The following is a 17,357-nucleotide window of genomic DNA, read 5'->3' on the forward strand; positions in this document are numbered from 1 at the left end:
AATAAGCCTCGCGACAAAACTAAATTTAATCGCATTCTCAACAACTTCCTTCCGCTATTTTATAGGTTTATATTAAAATTTGGTTTTAGTTTGGTTGTGGCAGCATGGCGGGCCAGATTGAACTACCCGACGGGCCAGATTTGGCCATGTCTGATATAAGTATACGTTATTAAAATTAGCTCAGCAGTCAATATGACAAATTCAAAGATCAACTTCGAACAGAAATTTTTTATGTGTTTATATTATTATTATATTTATACAACTACATATTTACCAAAATCAATATCAATCATAACTCAAGCGGTCCTATGCCACGTAGGCTAAGGGTAGGAAATGAAACGACAGTCATTTTTTTGTTTACTGATCAATAAATGAAATGATAAACGTGATATTTTTGCATCACTGAAATTAATCGAACATTCTCAACGATCCAGAATATCCGATGATCATGCGACTTCGTTAATTAGAGTTGTTACTGTAAAATCATTTCAGCCTGATATTAGTAACTTGGACGCACAAAAAAGATGCCAAAATTCAGGACATATGTAAGGAAAAAACATTGAATTTATTCTGTAGTATTTTTGTAAATTTCAAGTCTAGCCTATATATTTAGATTAAGTCTTTTTTAGTGTATGTATTATTCTTCCCTTATGAAAACTTTGTTTAAAAATGTTTTGGATAGTTGTACATAAAAATTTAGGAATTTTGGCATTAAATACAGTAAATTGCAATAATAGTGAAATGAAGAAATTAATATGTGAATTTAAGCAAATGACAAAACTTCATTCGGTAGTTCAATTGCATCACAAATTCACAATATGTGTCACAAACTACACCCATCTAAAATTATGCTTAAAGTATACATTATCAAAAACTTTTTGCGGTCCTTTGCACAATTTCCAAAATGCAATGCGGCCCTCGAAAATCCACGAGCTTAACACCCCTGTTTTATACGATCACCGAGACCCATTATTTTTTTCAGTTCATCGACGCTTACAAATTCACTAGATCATGAATTATTAAATGCCCGTGCTCTGTTTACACATGTGATTACTTTTGGCGCCAGTCTGGGGAATCACCGTCTTGCGTGCAAGCATTGGCGGGAAATTTTTAACGCGGTTCGCATTCACGATATCGGCCGCATTGCTATTTTGCCTAGTGGGCCTTCAGCATTAGCGGAGTTGAGCGATCGATCGTTGACGAGGTCACATTATAATAAGTACCGGTATAATTTAATTCAAGGAAAGCATAGACATAGGTAGGTCACATTATAATAAGTATAATTTAATTCAAGGAAAGCATAGACATTTATATAATAAAATTGTAAATAATTCGAACGGTGGAGATAGAATTGTTTTTTTGAGAGATGGTAATTTAATAGGGGCTTGTTCAAATATACATTCTAAAATTTTGGCCAATAATGTAAGGACTTTCAATTATAAATTAATGTGGGACATTTTATCAATCAAAGTTAAGCCAAGAATAAAACATATTTCTGGGGATGATATTTGTGTGTTACGGTATGTAAACAAGATTCTGAATTTGTGTCTCATTTGTTTTGGAATTGTGTTTTTACTCAGAATGTCTATGATTATATCTTTTCTGTGGCATTAAAAATGAGTAACTGTGTGATAAAAAATAATTATAAAACTTGCATTTAATTGGACTTAAATGACCACTGTTATACAAATTTATCCATAATACAACGTAATGCTATTATATTGTTATTTTGTACAGCAAGATATAAAATTTGGTTGGAGCGTAACGCTGTAATACAGTAATATTTCAAAATCATAACCCAAGCATAAATAATGTTATTATGAAAATTAGGAATCACTTTCAAGTTTTAATGAGAAGAAATATAGAAAAAGTGAGAAAGGGATTTTGTTATATAAAAGAACTTGCCATGATTTGTAATAACTTGTGAATAATTATAAAATTATGTTTTTTCATGCTAAATAATTAAAAATAAACTATGTAATTTGTATTACGAAATCAACAAATGAATTATTGGAACTCCCTGGATTATATGGAATATTATATCTGATGGAATTATCTTGATATTACTGATATATATGTTTGTTCACTTGCGGTACACAATATATCTTTATTTATATTTAATTTATTTATTATTTACATATTGAATAATCCACATTGCGGATCCATTTAAAAAAAATAAAAATAAAATAATAAGTATAAGTTTATTTCGACTCCATAATCAGCAAAACAATAAAATGAATGGTAAAAATAAATAAATAAAAACTGATTATGAAATCAGGAAAGCGAACAAAACCTTAGATAAGGTTTAAAACGTGCAGAATGTATATAAGATGGAAGGTTTTGCCAGGAAGATGTGGTACGTGTTCACTCATCTCATTAGCCAGCTGAGAAACGGACTTTTCAATGAGCACATTGGCACAGTATTTTTAGTACTTTCACTTCTGACTTCGCAAAAACGATTTATTAAATTTTATATTTTTTTATGTGAATCAACTTATCTGTTTATGCCATAAATTATGGGGCTTTCGCCTGTAGTTTGCTTATACCTCTATACACAGATACAGTTATACCTACAACATATAATGTTATATGGATAAAATTTGGCAATCTTGTCAGCTCGTACAATAGTTAGGATTTGCAAATAACTTAATTCTCAAGTCAGTCAGTAATTTATCATGTCTGGAGTAAAAACCCTGAATGCTACGCTGAAAATTTTTTCCCGAATTATTAAATCGGATTACTTTTTTCAGGGTACGGTAATGCAATAGTGACGTTTTTATATTGCGCTCCCTATTAGTTTTTTGTGCAGTGCCGTTTTGTATCGGTGTGAAGGCCCTGACTGCAGGACTGTCTTATACTATAGAGCAGAGCATGGGTTCAAACCCACTGGTAGACTATAATTGATATCTTTTGATGTTGGGGCTATTTTTTGAATCAGAGAATTGTGCCATACTGTAGATACCAATCCTACAGTCCTAAGACAGTACTGCAGTGAGGGCGAATTCAACACTCAGTTGAACTGAGTAATACAGTAATAATCTGAAATTTTTGAATTTACACAACATGCTGGCATACACTTAGCGAAAAATGCCTTTTTGGTCATGTGATGGCTGACACACAGTGTGACGATTGCATTAAATTTTTATTGAGACAAGCATGGCGTGACGTGCCAGACTCCCTTGTTTCAGAGACAAAATAGAGTGTTTTGTTTTATTGAACCAAATGTAGGAACATCTTGAAATCGAAGAATTGTGCCCTACTGTGGTAATGACCATATATGGTCCACTTTATTTATTCTACAAGAAAAAGTTCATATTGCAGTATTGAGTTTTACAAAGAATAAAATTTGCAAAACTATTTCCAGCATAATTTCTGCATAACATAATTAAAACAAGCATGGAACTTGCTGAGCTTGACCTCAATGCTCGCTTAAAAAGCATTTTTGATGAAACTGGTGAAGAAGATGATTTCCTAGGTTTTTCAGACACCGAAGTTACTAAGTCTTCTGATGAAGATCAACTGTGCTTCTCAAAGACTGTTGAAATAGAAAATATAAACCAAGACAGTAATTCAAAAACATCTGGATATGGAAGTACTGATGACTTGACTGATTCGGATTCTGATATCTTATCCGATTCTGAAGATGAAGAAATAAACAAAAAAAAGAGAGAAGAAGCTATGCATGAAAGAAGGGGCATCCTGAAAAATTTATTGACAGATATTCATAATGAACCTGTATTTAAGCAAATGATAGCTAAAACTCCTTTGTCTCTGAAAAGACAGCATCGCACCTCAAGACCAACTTGTCCTAAGCAATATTACACCACTCACAGGCTTCCTCCTGTTACGAGACGTCGTTCTAAACTTGGTGATCCAAACTATAAATGTGGAGAAGAAGAAGAAGAAGCTTCAAATTGGAAACCAAAGTTGCTTGTTCGTTTTGGCCCAAAACGACAAACTTCAGGCAGCGATGATGAAGAATCGTATCAACCAAGGAAAAGATCTTATACTCGTCGATCGGTTAATACACAGGAGCACATTATAATTCCTGTTGAAGATGTCACAGATGCAATGTTAGATAATATTGCGCAATATTCTGTAGGAAAAGATTATAACGCAATTAATGGTACATCATGTCATCAATGTCGACAAAAAACTATGGATACAAAATCTTGCTGTCGAAACAAAGAATGTGTTGGTGTGAGGGGCCAATTCTGCGGCCCATGTCTGAAAAATCGATATGGGGAATCTGTGCAGGAAGCACTTCTTGATCCTGATTGGTCATGCCCTGTTTGCAGGGGGTTCTGCAACTGCAGTATTTGCAGGAACCGTAATGGAAAATGTGCAACTGGAATTCTTATCGGTCTTGCCAAACATCATGGATTCACGAATGTAAAAGATTATCTTGGAAGTCTAAAAAGTGAAAATCAGTTTATTGAAGAATCTTGAAACCAATTTAAAATTTTGTGATACCCACTGTACAAATGGTTTTTCAAGTACTTTGATTTTCATGAAATTTATCCATGCCAGTTTTGTTATGTTACGTTTACTTTTACTTCAGGAAAGCATATTTTATTACTAGCCAAACATACATTTTTATCAATTTTCAAAGAAGCTGAAGGGATGATTACTTGGTACGGTACATATCAATTTTATTTGACATTTTTACTAATACATAACAAGTAACAACGAGCTCTTTTATGAAGCTTTTATAGTACTGTAAAACAGTGAGCATTTTATTAACTTGCCTTTGAGCTACCTTTTTGTTATTTTTATATGATTCAAAATACTGCCTTTTTATTGTGCCGAAATGCCAATAGTGCCTTTGTTGTTAAATTCATTCTGAAAAATACATTCACTGCTGTTTTTGAACTGAGTTATGCAAAGTTGATTTTTGTGGATGAATGACTGAAATTGCCTGAGCGCTATCAATTCTCACGAGACAATTTTTTGAAGTTATTTCATCAAGATTTCGTCAAAAACTAATTTGAACAGTTACTGTAGCTATGTTTTGTACATCAGATGAGAAAATATTTCTCAAGTTCATGTTATTCTTTATTTTCATTTCAATTCGTCCTTCAGGAGTAAATTTGTGTGAACTTGAAGTGTTATCTCAATTTTAAATGTTTTTGTGTGATTTTCGAGATTTGTGACTGCAGGATTGTTGTCTTAGAATATGTTACTTTGCAGTAGTTTGCTGTTTTATTCATTTTTGGTCTCAAATAAATGATTTTCCTATATGATGTGGGTGCAAGATGGTAAGGGTGTAAGTTGAGTCTACATCAATGGAGAGGGAAAACCACTGGAAGAGATATATTAGGTGAATACGTTTATTTTGATGATTTTCCAGAGTGGTTGTGCACAATAAGCCGTGATTCCGATGTAACAATTCAAGCAAACGAAAATATATCATGAACTGCGTATCGCCCATCGTCTCTAAGTATGATAATCATCCTGGTTGGTAAATACCGGTGTGTGTATGTCGAAAATCACATGAAATCCGTAATTATTCCACTATTTGCATGATAAAGATGAAGATACCAGCTACGTCAACTCGCACATAGGCTCGGATGTGGATCATCGTGCTAAGCGTTAGGAACACGCATGCTACAGCATCGCGAATTACTCTCAGCGGTGTAGCGCATCGTGCTAAGCGTTAGGAGTACGCTCGCCACAGCATCTCTGATTACCCTTTGTGGGTTCGCAGGTTCGAATCCCATGCGGGGATGATCATGTGCGAGAGGATTGCTGGACTCTTTGCCGCCGTAGGGTGGTTCATGTAACCGCTGGTCGGTTACGGCTTCCTCCACCATCAAGTCCATGCTTCCGAAAACAAATAACTGGCTAACTAATCCTATACCCGACCTGGATCGTAACCGGACGAGAGTCCGTGGTTCGCGTTCGCCATATGATTAAGCCGTCTTATCGGCTTTCCTTTCCCCAGGATAAATATGTAAATCCTTTCTTCCCTTCGACTTCCATGGGGGTTTAGTGATGTGCGAGGGGATTAGTGGACTCCTCGCCGTCGTAGAGTGGTTCACGTATTCGCTGTTCGGTTACGGCGTCCTATACCATATGATTAAGCCGCCTAACGACGCGTAACAACTTCAAAAATTGCACATTTTGTGTCGATTCTGGGTTCGCGTTAGTCGTGGGGATTGCATACCGATATTGTATTGTGACAGATTGCATACCCGTACTATTTCGTTTTGATCTTCGCGTCCATATATTTTAGCATCGTTCTCTTGTTATTCTTTTATTGCGTTTGTGAAGACATTTATTATAGTGAGCATCAAAAGTTTGGTTATAGTTATATATTTTAATTCGTTCCCAAAGATGCCATGTGTACGAAATGATATTTGTATCTGTCATGTTCTGTTGCAGTGATGGCGAACAACTGACCGCGGGTAGCAAAGTGACCCGCTATGTTTGTTTGGTATCCCGCCACGCTATGAAATAATTAAAAAAAACTAATATTTCGGGTGATAAATAATGACGATAAAATCAGCTTTAATTTAATCTAAGGATATGTAATATGCAGCTACTAGTAACAATGCTGTTACAACGTTACGTTTATGACATAACAATACCAATGATACGTTAATTGTCTTGCAAAACAAGTTCCCCCTTGCAAGTGCATAGGCGCGGGGGAGCCGTATAATGTTTTGGATGTACACGAGAACTAGATGCTTCTTTGCTATTTATTTTTTACCGCATGCAATGATGTTCGGTGACTTAAATCAACGACCTCGGAAATATGAAATATTAAAGGCAGAGACTTTAATGTGGTTGAAACGCGATCAAAAATTATGATTCTCCAAGATTAGTTTTTCCCAAACCCGGGAAAGATTTTCCGTATCCATTATAAACGTTTATCGGTAATTCGTATGCATGCAAATCCGTGTTTATTCGTCGAATCGACACAAGATCGAAACTAAATTATACCAACCAAGAATTATAAAACTTGCGAAAAAATGTAACAAGAAGTTCTGTTCTCATTGATGCAAACTAAGGTTTTATATTTATGACCCACAGTCTTCTTTTCCGCAGTAAAAATATAAATTTTGACCCATTTTCTAAAAAAGGTTCGCCATCCCTGTTCTATGGAGTTAGAGATGCAACATATTTTTGGCTTTACAAATCTACTGGACCTATGTAGCGATTTGGCTGACAATTGCTTTATTGTGTATAGTTATGGTCTGTTACGCAAATGGTTTCTTATTTAATACAATTCCATTTGCTTTGTATATTTTATGGCGCAACCAATGAAACAAGTTTTTGTGTTAAATGCGGAGTAAATAAGGTTTTGTTTAGATTAGTGCACCGCACACAATCAGTCACACATCATAAAATGTACCCTCGTAAAAATTGTACAATTTTGTTGAAATAGGAAAATAGCCCATAGCTCAACTATCCGTAGCACATTTCGAAGCTAGTTTCATTCATGAGTATTATTAGTTTCAAAATATGTAAATCTGATGCACTTCAAGAAACAAGGCATATCGGAAATGCTCTGAACGTTAGAGTTTTGCATAATAAGATTCACTGCCTGCTTTTATGTTCATATATATATAAATACTTTCTTTGTAGTAATATACTAATTAATAATTAATCAGGCAAGAAACAAATTAATGGATAAAACAGTACTCAAAAGAAATGTTTCCCTTGTTTTTTTTTTCTTTGTTGGTGTGGAATATTCGGTAATTATTCCGACATTAAATGGATATCTGTCAAAGTTAGGCGCCAGCCAAGAATTTCTCGGCATTGCCATCGCCTCTTTCAGCTTCACAGGACTAATTACAGCTCCAATATACGGACGAATAACTGACACGAAGAAGTCAGGAAAACTATGCATATTAGTCGGGAATGTTTTCGAAGTAGCGGGAAATTTTCTATATATTAGCAGCAACAACAAATACTTGGTACTCAGCGCTAGAGTCGTAGCTGGTATAGGATCTGGTGCAACATCGTCAATATTCGGTATGTTAGCGCGATCAACAACTTCGAGAGACAGAACCTCGGTTTTTTCATTACTGATGTCTTTACGTCAATTGGGACTTCTGGTAGGTCCAATTTTCAGTGTTTTACTTAATAAACTGGATGCTAAGCTTGGGCCTTTCGTAGTCGACCAATACACGTCACCTGGCCTTTTAATGGCAGTGGTATGGTGTTTTCACTCTGGTATTATAGTGTGCTTTTTCAATGACGACTTCACACAAACATCTGTCAGTGAGGAATCTACTTCTGGAGCTGAAATTCTTGTTCAGGATCATATCTCAAATATGAAAACCGTTGCCAAAGAATTATTACAGGATGGAGTGATAGTCTGCTTTACAGCGACTTTTGTGACCATGTTCACACAGATCGGCCTAGAAACTTCTGCGGCACCCTTAACTTTACTTTTCTTCCAGTGGACAGGTTTGCAAAATAGTTATTTGTTCAGCGGAGCCGCCTTTGTCATGATTTTCAGCTTTTTTATTCTAAGTTTTTTAGGCGCCAGATTTAAAATTTCCGACCGAGCAATTCTTCTTATTGGATGTATCGGCATGAGCATAAGTTATATAATGATGCTCACTGGAGCGATGTTGCTTCAATCACGAGTTAACTTGAGACAGAGCTTTAAATTGTTGTTACCCATTTTTTTGATAAACGCCGTCGTTCTGACGGTTAGCATACCATTTGTATGGGTGCCACAAGCATCTTTGCTCTCGCGGTTGACTAGTATGTCGAACCAAGCGTTTATTCAGGGCATACGACAAATTAGTATGGGGCTTGGACAAATTATGGGCCCGTTATGGGCGGCATCTTTATTAACCTATAACACGTTACCGATTTTGCTTTCCATTGATTTGTTTTTAATACTATTATTATCTTCGATGACAGTTTATTCTTATAAAGGTCTATCTCAAGAAAATTCAGAAGAAAATGAATCTGACGAGGCCCTGTTAATTGAAGAAAACTCCCCTATTTTAGAGTGAATATTTTAGAAATTGTTTTGAGAGTGTGAAACACACAGACACAGTCGTTGAATTGATTTTTCGAAATTCATTTTTCCATCGCAAAGCAAGTTTGTGGACCTGTATGGTCTTCTATGCTTTATGCCTTACTTCACAAATCTACCCTGTATATATGTATATATAGCATAATAGAGATATATGTTTCCGGATACGAGGCCGGACGATAAATATTTGTGCATATATATGATATTTATGACGTGGATGTACGTATGACAATTTTATTAACAGGTACTCCCTCCATTACTGAAAGTATGCGACAAAATGGCGGGCATACATTCGAATGGAAACTGGGTCAACCAGTCAGGCGACATGGAAGGATTTTAAATATGTCAAATCAACAACCTCCAAAATTATAATGGGAATGACAGACGCATATATCGAAATCATTCTAATTTATTTTCTCATCTAATTGACTAAGCGAGTTTAACTTCTTTGCTATAAGTTGATTAAATGAATAAACAAACTCATCATAATTATTATTTGAAATTTTATTAAAAATAAAGTTATAAAACAACAATAACGAAAAATCACGGCTAAAATCAGGCACTTTAGAGTCCGCCAATGGAATTTCCCGTTTTAGCTTATTACATTCCAAAATCATAAACTTATATTTTCTTTCTAACTGTCACGCATTGGCCATCGTTTTTAGAGGTAAAATTGCTTAAGTGTTGGTTGTGCTCCCCGAGGTATTCCACTTGCACTGTATTGAGACGACCCTCTGCTCTCAGGGATTTACACACGAAAAGTCTTCTATTACCGCAGCTGTAAAACCTGAAAACAATTTTACGAGTTTTTTAATCGGTTGTTTTATTGGTACTCCCGTAGTTTGTGTACCAGATTAGGGTTGGGCCATAATTTTATTCCGATTTTCCTTATTTTAGTTCTATTACGAGTTCGGGGACTGTTTGTGTTAGCCAAGTGAATATACCCCCTGCCCATAGGCTTCCGTGTCTTTATACAACTTGATCTAAAACATAGGCGAACAAAATTAGTTACCTCCATATTGGTGCACATACTTCTGAAGCGCCGTTCAATTCATATATATAGTATTATAAATCCTCAGAAGTTGAATACAATAAATTTTAAGGTACTCAGGATCGACAGGCATCAATTTTGCAAGATATTGAGAGTGAGCTCAAAATGAGAAAAATATCATTTTAGGGAATCCGTAATTTTTTGTAAAATTCTTATGAACCGTTAAGTTGTTTTAAAGCAAAAATTTTGATTAAATTTGATGATATTTTCCGGGTTATAATTTACGTAATCCTTTGTTTAGTTGGGATATTGCTTAAATTAGCTGTATTGATTTAAAAATTTTTATTTGTAATCATGCACTTGAAATTTCCTATTTGAGTATGTACAGGAAATATGCAGCAAGTTACTATCTTCGTCATGCATGTAATTTCTGAGCGAATGAGCTATTATTTGGGTTACTAGATACAGGAATAAAGGTTATTGCAAACTATAACTGCAATACAACGAGCTTCCATCTATTTGTCTCCGATATCAACTTACCTCCCATCCTTTTCGTAAACTTGCATGGGCGGGAGATCGTTTACAGACATATGGTTGCACTTTATTTGCTGAACCACGTCGTCAAGTTTTGCTCCAGAATGTTTGAATTGGTCATTAATTGTATTCTGAGTGTAACGCAGTTGATCTACATGTATCCAATATTTTTCGTTTTCCATTTTTGACTAACGTCAAACTATTGACCCTAGGTAACAATCAATATGCTAGAAAAAATATTCGAATTTTAAAAACCTATCTTGATCCAGCTAAACTGACCGTACCTGTGTTGACACTAAAAAAGTTGTAGCTTTAAGCCAAACGTCGTTCATTTTCAATAATAGAAATTTCGCGCCAAAATATTGGAGATTGACATACCACGTTTGTTCGCTTTACAGACTATCAACAACACGGAAATTGTTCAACTCGTGGGAAGCAATCTTTGCCTGCCAATCTCAACTAGCAAATAAGTGTAAACAAGCTATAGAAAAGTTCTGCTGAGTCTGGAATTTATCGCGAAAGAACGAGAAATCAATCTGCGGTTTAATGCGCGATAATAAAACGTAACATCACGTAGGCCTAGTTAACTATTTTTCATCTGCAATGGTCACAACAATAAGTGAACAGCAGTAAAAAATCTATCTAACAAGCCAACATATCTCAAAATGGCTGAGATTTCTATTGTTTTATGCTCAGTCGCAGAATAATCTTCTGAATTTATATCCATATATATGTCTTCACCATAGATACCACTGACTGACACAATGCGGTAAGCAAGCATTTTATTCATCAAATTTTAACGCGCTGGTCTCAGGTAGGGCGTAATAGGAAGTCAACATTCCATAACATGCCAGTTCACAATATGAGTATGGATTAGAATTAGATGATAATTTGAAATCTATAATTCTAAATTTTTGATCCCCAGTAGCAAATTATTCTGAATCTACGTTTCCGAATAGCGGCGTCGTGCTGAGTCAGATAATGGGAGAACGCTAGTGAAATATATTATTTGACAACACTTGATTGTCAGCAAATCTACGCAACAGAAATTAAGCTGTCTGAAACAGAACTTCACTTCATAGTAATATCTTGACGACAGTTTACATACACTAAACCAGGGTTTTTCACAACCACTAAACGAACCAATTTTTTTTCTTTGTTAATTTTTGTACGTCAATTTTGTACCTAATTTGTTGGTTTGTGGCATGAGTCGTCAATAAATTTCAAAAAGTGGCCCGCGACATATCTTGAGTTGGAGACCCTTGCACTAAACACTGCATGTTTCTATTGAAAATTAATTTTAACCATTCGCTATCTGGAAACTCTCCCATGACTCTACAAAGATCAAAACCAAGTCTCTACTACAAATACCATAAAGGGTTTTCACTTCCGGCTCCGATACCTTTATTTGTACAAACTTACTAATAATTACCGTGTGAAATGGTTGGCTCCCGTTTTAAAAGTATGTAGATAGATATTTTCGTTCAGGAAAACTTGGAGAGATTTTTCTGCACCGAAAAAGGTGTAATATCTCTAGCTTAGTTGTTTTTGCAGCCCAAGCTAGACAAAAATATGTGAACTGAATCTTCTAAAAAGAACAAGTGATTCAACATTTCCTGTTTCACGCTGGACAAATGAGGCTATTGCTTGTAGGTCATGTTTCATCGCATAGAAACCGACGAAATTTTTCACGTATTGCGAAATTTAGAATTTGCCACACTTTCACACTACAATGTTATTTATATCTATAGTAGCCTATCAATAACATTTTTGTGATATAAATTTTTCTACATGTCACTGAAATTAAAGAAAATCGTCGATCGTCGACCACCTTCGTTGATCCCTATATTCAATTCTGTTTGTCGTCTACTCGTCTTACAATAAAACAATTAAAAGCTTAGCGATTTTGTTATTTATTTTTTGACTACTGGGTTTAGCTCTGGCCTAACTGAATAGGGATTGCCGGGTTAAACTCTAATAGACCTTAGTCATTCAAACCCATCCTACGCGCGAAAATAAAAAGTGGCATAACAGCTCTTATAAGAAATGTGATCACCAGAGCCGAAATTTGAATAATTTGTGATTTTCTAGTTTTCTTCCATTTTAGACGTACTGATTGATGTTTGATTGGCCAAAACTATTTTTTTTACCCGATGTGCTAACTTTATGATTATCCGGATTCTGAAGTATAGAATTAGCACTGACTAGGCATGACCGGTTAGCTATGAGCCAGTAGTGGAGTAGTCACGTTCTTAGCGAGAATCATTTTGTTGGAGATATATTATATGGACTGATGAGAGACATTCTTATACGGGCGTAGTGGAAACAATTGACCCAGCATTATTGCGAAATACTGACATAGCAATTGTTTGTGGAGTCAGACGTACTGCTCAAAATTTGAGTCAAATGCGTTGTGTTTGTTTGGTTTGCAGTTGGGTGCTGTTTTCTAGTCGTAGGGTTTGTGGTTAGTTTTTAGAGGTTTAATTACCGCGATGTAGTCCTATTTAATAAACCCTAAACCTAAATTTAACAATTTTTATTTAATTTCTTCCCAATGAGATGGGACAGGCATAATTGCTATGGGATGGGAATGGGACAGAAAAATATGTCCCATGGACAAGCCTGGTAAAGACCTTTTCTGTTGCGCAATATTCAATCCATGACAACGACAAGAATTTACAATGTCTTGCTATTTTAATTTAATTGTGTTTAAGGTAACTCGCGGTCTAATTACGACTAGATGAAAGCATTACTTCTTTAAAATGCCACGACAATATGCAAACATGATGATGCAAGAATATATTGCCCGATTACATTTAGTTTTGATACATATTTTTTGCGATCTTGCGAATTTGTTATCGCCCGTAGAAAATCCTACTATATATATCCTATAAATTTTTAGAACGTACAACTTGATTTAGTACTTATTAAAAAAATATATTTAAAGTATATTAGTAAATCAAAAATACGTATTCATCGCCTTGCTTTGTTATTAATTCAATTGTGATGTGCGTCGCATTTCAATATGCGGTTGTGTTGACGAAATAAAATTATTACTACTCAGAAAATATCATGACAATCCCGTGGACACAAAATGCTTGGTAAAGTGCCCGATTATATTCTGTTTTGATTCGTATTTTTGTGATTTCGACAAATCTGAGCTGTTTGTACAATACTTGCGGCGCTCCAGAAGTGTACGTACCAATGTGAAGGCAGTAAAGCAAAGAATCTTAGAGGGAAATGTACTGGTAGCACCCGAAATTTTGCGATTTGCAATGTCTAAAAAAGCTACCCAAAATTCCGGCCGGGATGGGACTGAAATTTGAATCATTACGTTCGGGTAGGGCTTCTCTATTGCTTTTTTTTTTATTTTTTTATAAATGAGGTGTTTCGGTCACGAGAGACCGTAGGCTGTGAAAAAACACAGAAGTACCCTCATCAACACGACACATACTGTATTCTTGCAATGACAATTCAAGAACTCCTAAAAAAATTGGAAATTTCGGGTTTGCTCCTGTCTCGGACCTGCAAATCCAGTTAATTAGTCTGGTTTAATGCCCACGGGCCTGGGTCGGACTGGACTTTTTGGGCCCGATCCAACCTCTATAGTGCAGACTCGTGTTTTTGTCGGGAATCCGCAAGTGAGTTGTGAAATCCAATCGTTTGATTAAAGCGACGCGCAAGTGACCTCTCACGTTACTTGTTACCAAATTTTCGAATAGTAAATTGCTATTCTAATTGTTGAATATTTGAATATAAGCCTAGCCCTACTCAGTAACCAGTAATTATTGACTCGATGAATGTTATGTGAAAAAACTTTCTTGTTATGTTTTATGTAAACTTTAACGTAAATCGTAACTTGGCGGATAGTTAAGTTTTGCAAAAACCTTTGCGGCCCGCAGTGAATTTCTGGCTCGTCGCGGACTCATTCAAACGCTCCGCGGACTCATTTGAGACCGCGGACTCGGGTTGGGAAACACTGGTCTATTAACTGAAAGTTCGTGTTTTCAACTGAGCCTTGTTGAGGATTGCTTTGAGACACGAGTACCAACAGTCCTTTTGTTGCGGAGAAAAGAGATTTTTTACAACAACAACCACGCCAACAAGAACATCAATATAGCAAAACGATTCGTTGGTTTATTTGCAGTCCAACAAGCGCAATAACGGGCATGGCTAGCAAAATCATTCAAATCTGAAAACAATCCTTTTCCGTGTCTTGAACAAATTCTCATGAAATAACAGAATATCGAATATTTGTACTCCATTGCTAGTAAGATTCTTTCTTTCAACAGCAAACCTTGCATGTGACGACTCAGCAATCGACCAGCCATAGTTGCTGTTCCTGTAACAAATTAATCAATAATTTGGATAATGGAAGTCAAATTGTATATTATAATTGACGTAATCAAAATATTGAAGAGATCTTTCTAGTCTTTCTCGTGTATGAGAAAATGGATATTTTCCCATGTCGGGTGACCCATAAACAACCGAAATATTGAAGAGATCTTTCTAGATCATTCGAAATATTGAGTCTAGATCTTTCTCGTGTATGAGAAAATGGATATTTCCCATGTCAGGTAACCTATAAACAAGTGTAATTATTGTAAGAAGGGTACCGAACATTCTAGATATGAGCAAAAATTGCTCCGTGGGAAACGAGATTTTTGGATAATAAAGAAAGGTACCGTTTTTGGCGAGCGAGATGAAAAAGATGTTACCGTTTAAATAGACATTTGATCGTGGTTTTCGGGGCTTTTCTATTTCAATTCGTTCTATACAGCAATGCTAATTCATCACCGACTTGGTTTTCACGATTGTGAGTGTGTTTTATTGGCTTTTCTATTTCAATTCGTTCTATACAGCAATGCTAATTCATCACCGACTTGGTTTTCACGATTGTGAGTGTGTTTTATTGGCTTTTCTATTTCAATTCGTTCTATACAGCAATGCTAATTCATCACCGACTTGGTTTTCACGATTGTGAGTGTGTTTTATTGGCTTTTCTATTTCAATTCGTTCTATACAACAATGCTAATTCATCACCGACTTGGTTTTCACGATTGTGAGTGTGTTTTATTGTAAGTAAATTTATTGTGATATATTATCCGTGGAAATAAAAATCTTTACAGGCAAATTGGTCAGATCCTTACTGTTATATAAAATTAACAGATATCTCAATTTGAACACGTAACCTACTATATATTCCGTTTTTGGAGTCAGATACTTATCTAATTCGCTTAATTAGAAAGCAAAGACAGCAGAAGTTACATACCGTAATTTAATCTAATCCGTAATATAATCTGAAATGCGAAGCAGTTTGCTTGCCTGAATAGCGCATTCTTATCACATAGCATTTGTTGGTGTCATCCGACTTGTTCCAGATTACTAGAGTCGTCAAAAAAAGCGCCCGAGAATAATGAGTGTGGATGAAATTCAGTGATGACTGTTAGTGTTATTTATTTCAACCAAATCTTGCTAACAGTGACCTTTGATAGAATTTCAAACAGAGAATGTAAGCGGCGACGAAAAGCGATGCCATAACATGTGATCTACCACCTGTATTCGAACTGGCGTATCTCATACGGGGAAGTCCCACTTTTATTCGTCAATTTAGTATACCCAATTGTATCTGAGTCGGAAGGACGAAGGCGCTTTATCGTGGAAGGACGCGGTGTTTTCTGTATTAACTGGAACGGCATGCCGTTATGCAAAATATTCGATGAGTCGCGAAGTAAAAATTTTATTGTCTGCTCTACGGTATACTAGTCATGAAGTTGAAGAAAGATTTGATCCACCTTACCAGGAGGAAACACTTTATGAAATAGCAAACAAAATCTTGGAAGGAATAATAAATTGGAATGATTTTCCACCAATGGAGGTTTATAATCTTATTGGAACAGACAAATACTACAGCAATAACAACAGGCAACTTTGCTTAGCAAATATAGTACATAGACAACAAGCTGGATTGACACTCATCGTTCAGTACTTGGGTTCGGTTTGTCACACTTCACATTTTACATCAACTAATGACGGTGTGTCGGTGACTGTAAAGAGAACTTAAAACACATTTGTTATCAACACCTGGTGAATCGAAATTTGTGCAGAAAAGTTAGACTGACAAGTGACAACATTTCATCAAATGACGGTCGTTTTTAAGTTGCCGAATGTAAGACAGCAATACTGAAAGTGTCGTTATTAAAGACATGTAATGAGAAATACATAATTTGAAACGTCTGATTTTACGAAAGCTTCAGGGCGTTGCTGCCGCTTATTGCCTCAGCTCTATATGTACACATGGACACTCACACCCTGTCATCTGAGACGATTACAGCAATGGCATCAACCGTGCAATCTTTTAACCTGATAAATAAATGATGGACAATGAAATATGGTCAATACTATTTAATCGTCACAACTCAAGACGATTTATTTGAATATTTCGACTGTTTATATGAGTTCGACTATGGCACATTGTGACTTGATTGTGCATTGAACTTGCTTATTGGTTGAAGGAGGAAACTATTTGCTTGCCATTGACTCCATTGCAATATTTAGATATATATATTAGATTCGCTCACTGGAAAGTTCTTTTACATATAATCACGAATGTCAACGAAAAAAGTGATTATTGTTTGTGGAAATATAAGGCTGATATGTTCGTAATCGTTATACAGAATGAGACAAAAAAATCCCCGTTTTTAAATTCTTACTATGAAAATGCTGTGGCAGTTATTTGCGTAATTTGAGTAGATTTATATTGTTAAGTAATTGCCATTATGTCTTTAGTTTTCTAGAGATTTCAATAGACAATTTTTTATTATAAATTTC

The 17,357-nt window shown here is 35.6% G+C and overlaps 3 protein-coding genes across 3 annotated transcripts; 2 read left to right on the forward strand and 1 right to left on the reverse strand.

The window, feature by feature from the left end:
• Positions 1-3,132: 3,132 nt before the first annotated feature.
• Positions 3,133-5,243, forward strand: LOC120328332 (cell division cycle-associated protein 7-like). Its single transcript, XM_039394786.2, has one exon. The coding sequence runs from the start codon at positions 3,397-3,399 to the stop codon at positions 4,447-4,449; it is 1,053 nt and encodes a 350-aa protein (XP_039250720.2). The 5' UTR covers positions 3,133-3,396; the 3' UTR covers positions 4,450-5,243.
• A 2,020-nt stretch (positions 5,244-7,263) lies between these two features.
• On the forward strand, positions 7,264-8,978 carry LOC120328678 (major facilitator superfamily domain-containing protein 8-like). The gene has a single exon (XM_078114691.1). It carries the CDS (start codon positions 7,632-7,634, stop codon positions 8,976-8,978), a length of 1,347 nt encoding a protein of 448 aa, XP_077970817.1. The 5' UTR covers positions 7,264-7,631.
• A 506-nt stretch (positions 8,979-9,484) lies between these two features.
• Positions 9,485-10,833, reverse strand: LOC120328456 (uncharacterized). The gene is made up of 2 exons (XM_039394947.2): positions 10,533-10,833; positions 9,485-9,788 (listed from the first exon to the last, which is right to left on the reverse strand). The coding sequence occupies exons 1-2, from the start codon at positions 10,706-10,708 to the stop codon at positions 9,623-9,625; spliced, it is 342 nt and encodes a 113-aa protein (XP_039250881.2). The 5' UTR covers positions 10,709-10,833; the 3' UTR covers positions 9,485-9,622.
• Between the last annotated feature and the right edge of the window lie 6,524 nt (positions 10,834-17,357).

This window comes from Styela clava, chromosome 7 (assembly GCF_964204865.1).
Source record: "Styela clava chromosome 7, kaStyClav1.hap1.2, whole genome shotgun sequence".
Taxonomy (NCBI): domain Eukaryota; kingdom Metazoa; phylum Chordata; class Ascidiacea; order Stolidobranchia; family Styelidae; genus Styela; species Styela clava.

Excerpts from the sequence above, each read along its gene's own strand:
- LOC120328332 (XM_039394786.2), top strand. The coding sequence starts at position 3,397 with ATGGAACTTGCTGAGCTTGACCTCAATGCTCGCTTAAAAAGCATTTTT.
- LOC120328678 (XM_078114691.1), top strand. The coding sequence starts at position 7,632 with ATGGATAAAACAGTACTCAAAAGAAATGTTTCCCTTGTTTTTTTTTTC.
- LOC120328456 (XM_039394947.2), bottom strand. The coding sequence starts at position 10,708 with ATGGAAAACGAAAAATATTGGATACATGTAGATCAACTGCGTTACACT. Across the intron at positions 9,789-10,532 it reads GTTTACGAAAAGGATGGGAG|GTTTTACAGCTGCGGTAATA; the intron begins GTAAGTTGATAT and ends AATTGTTTTCAG.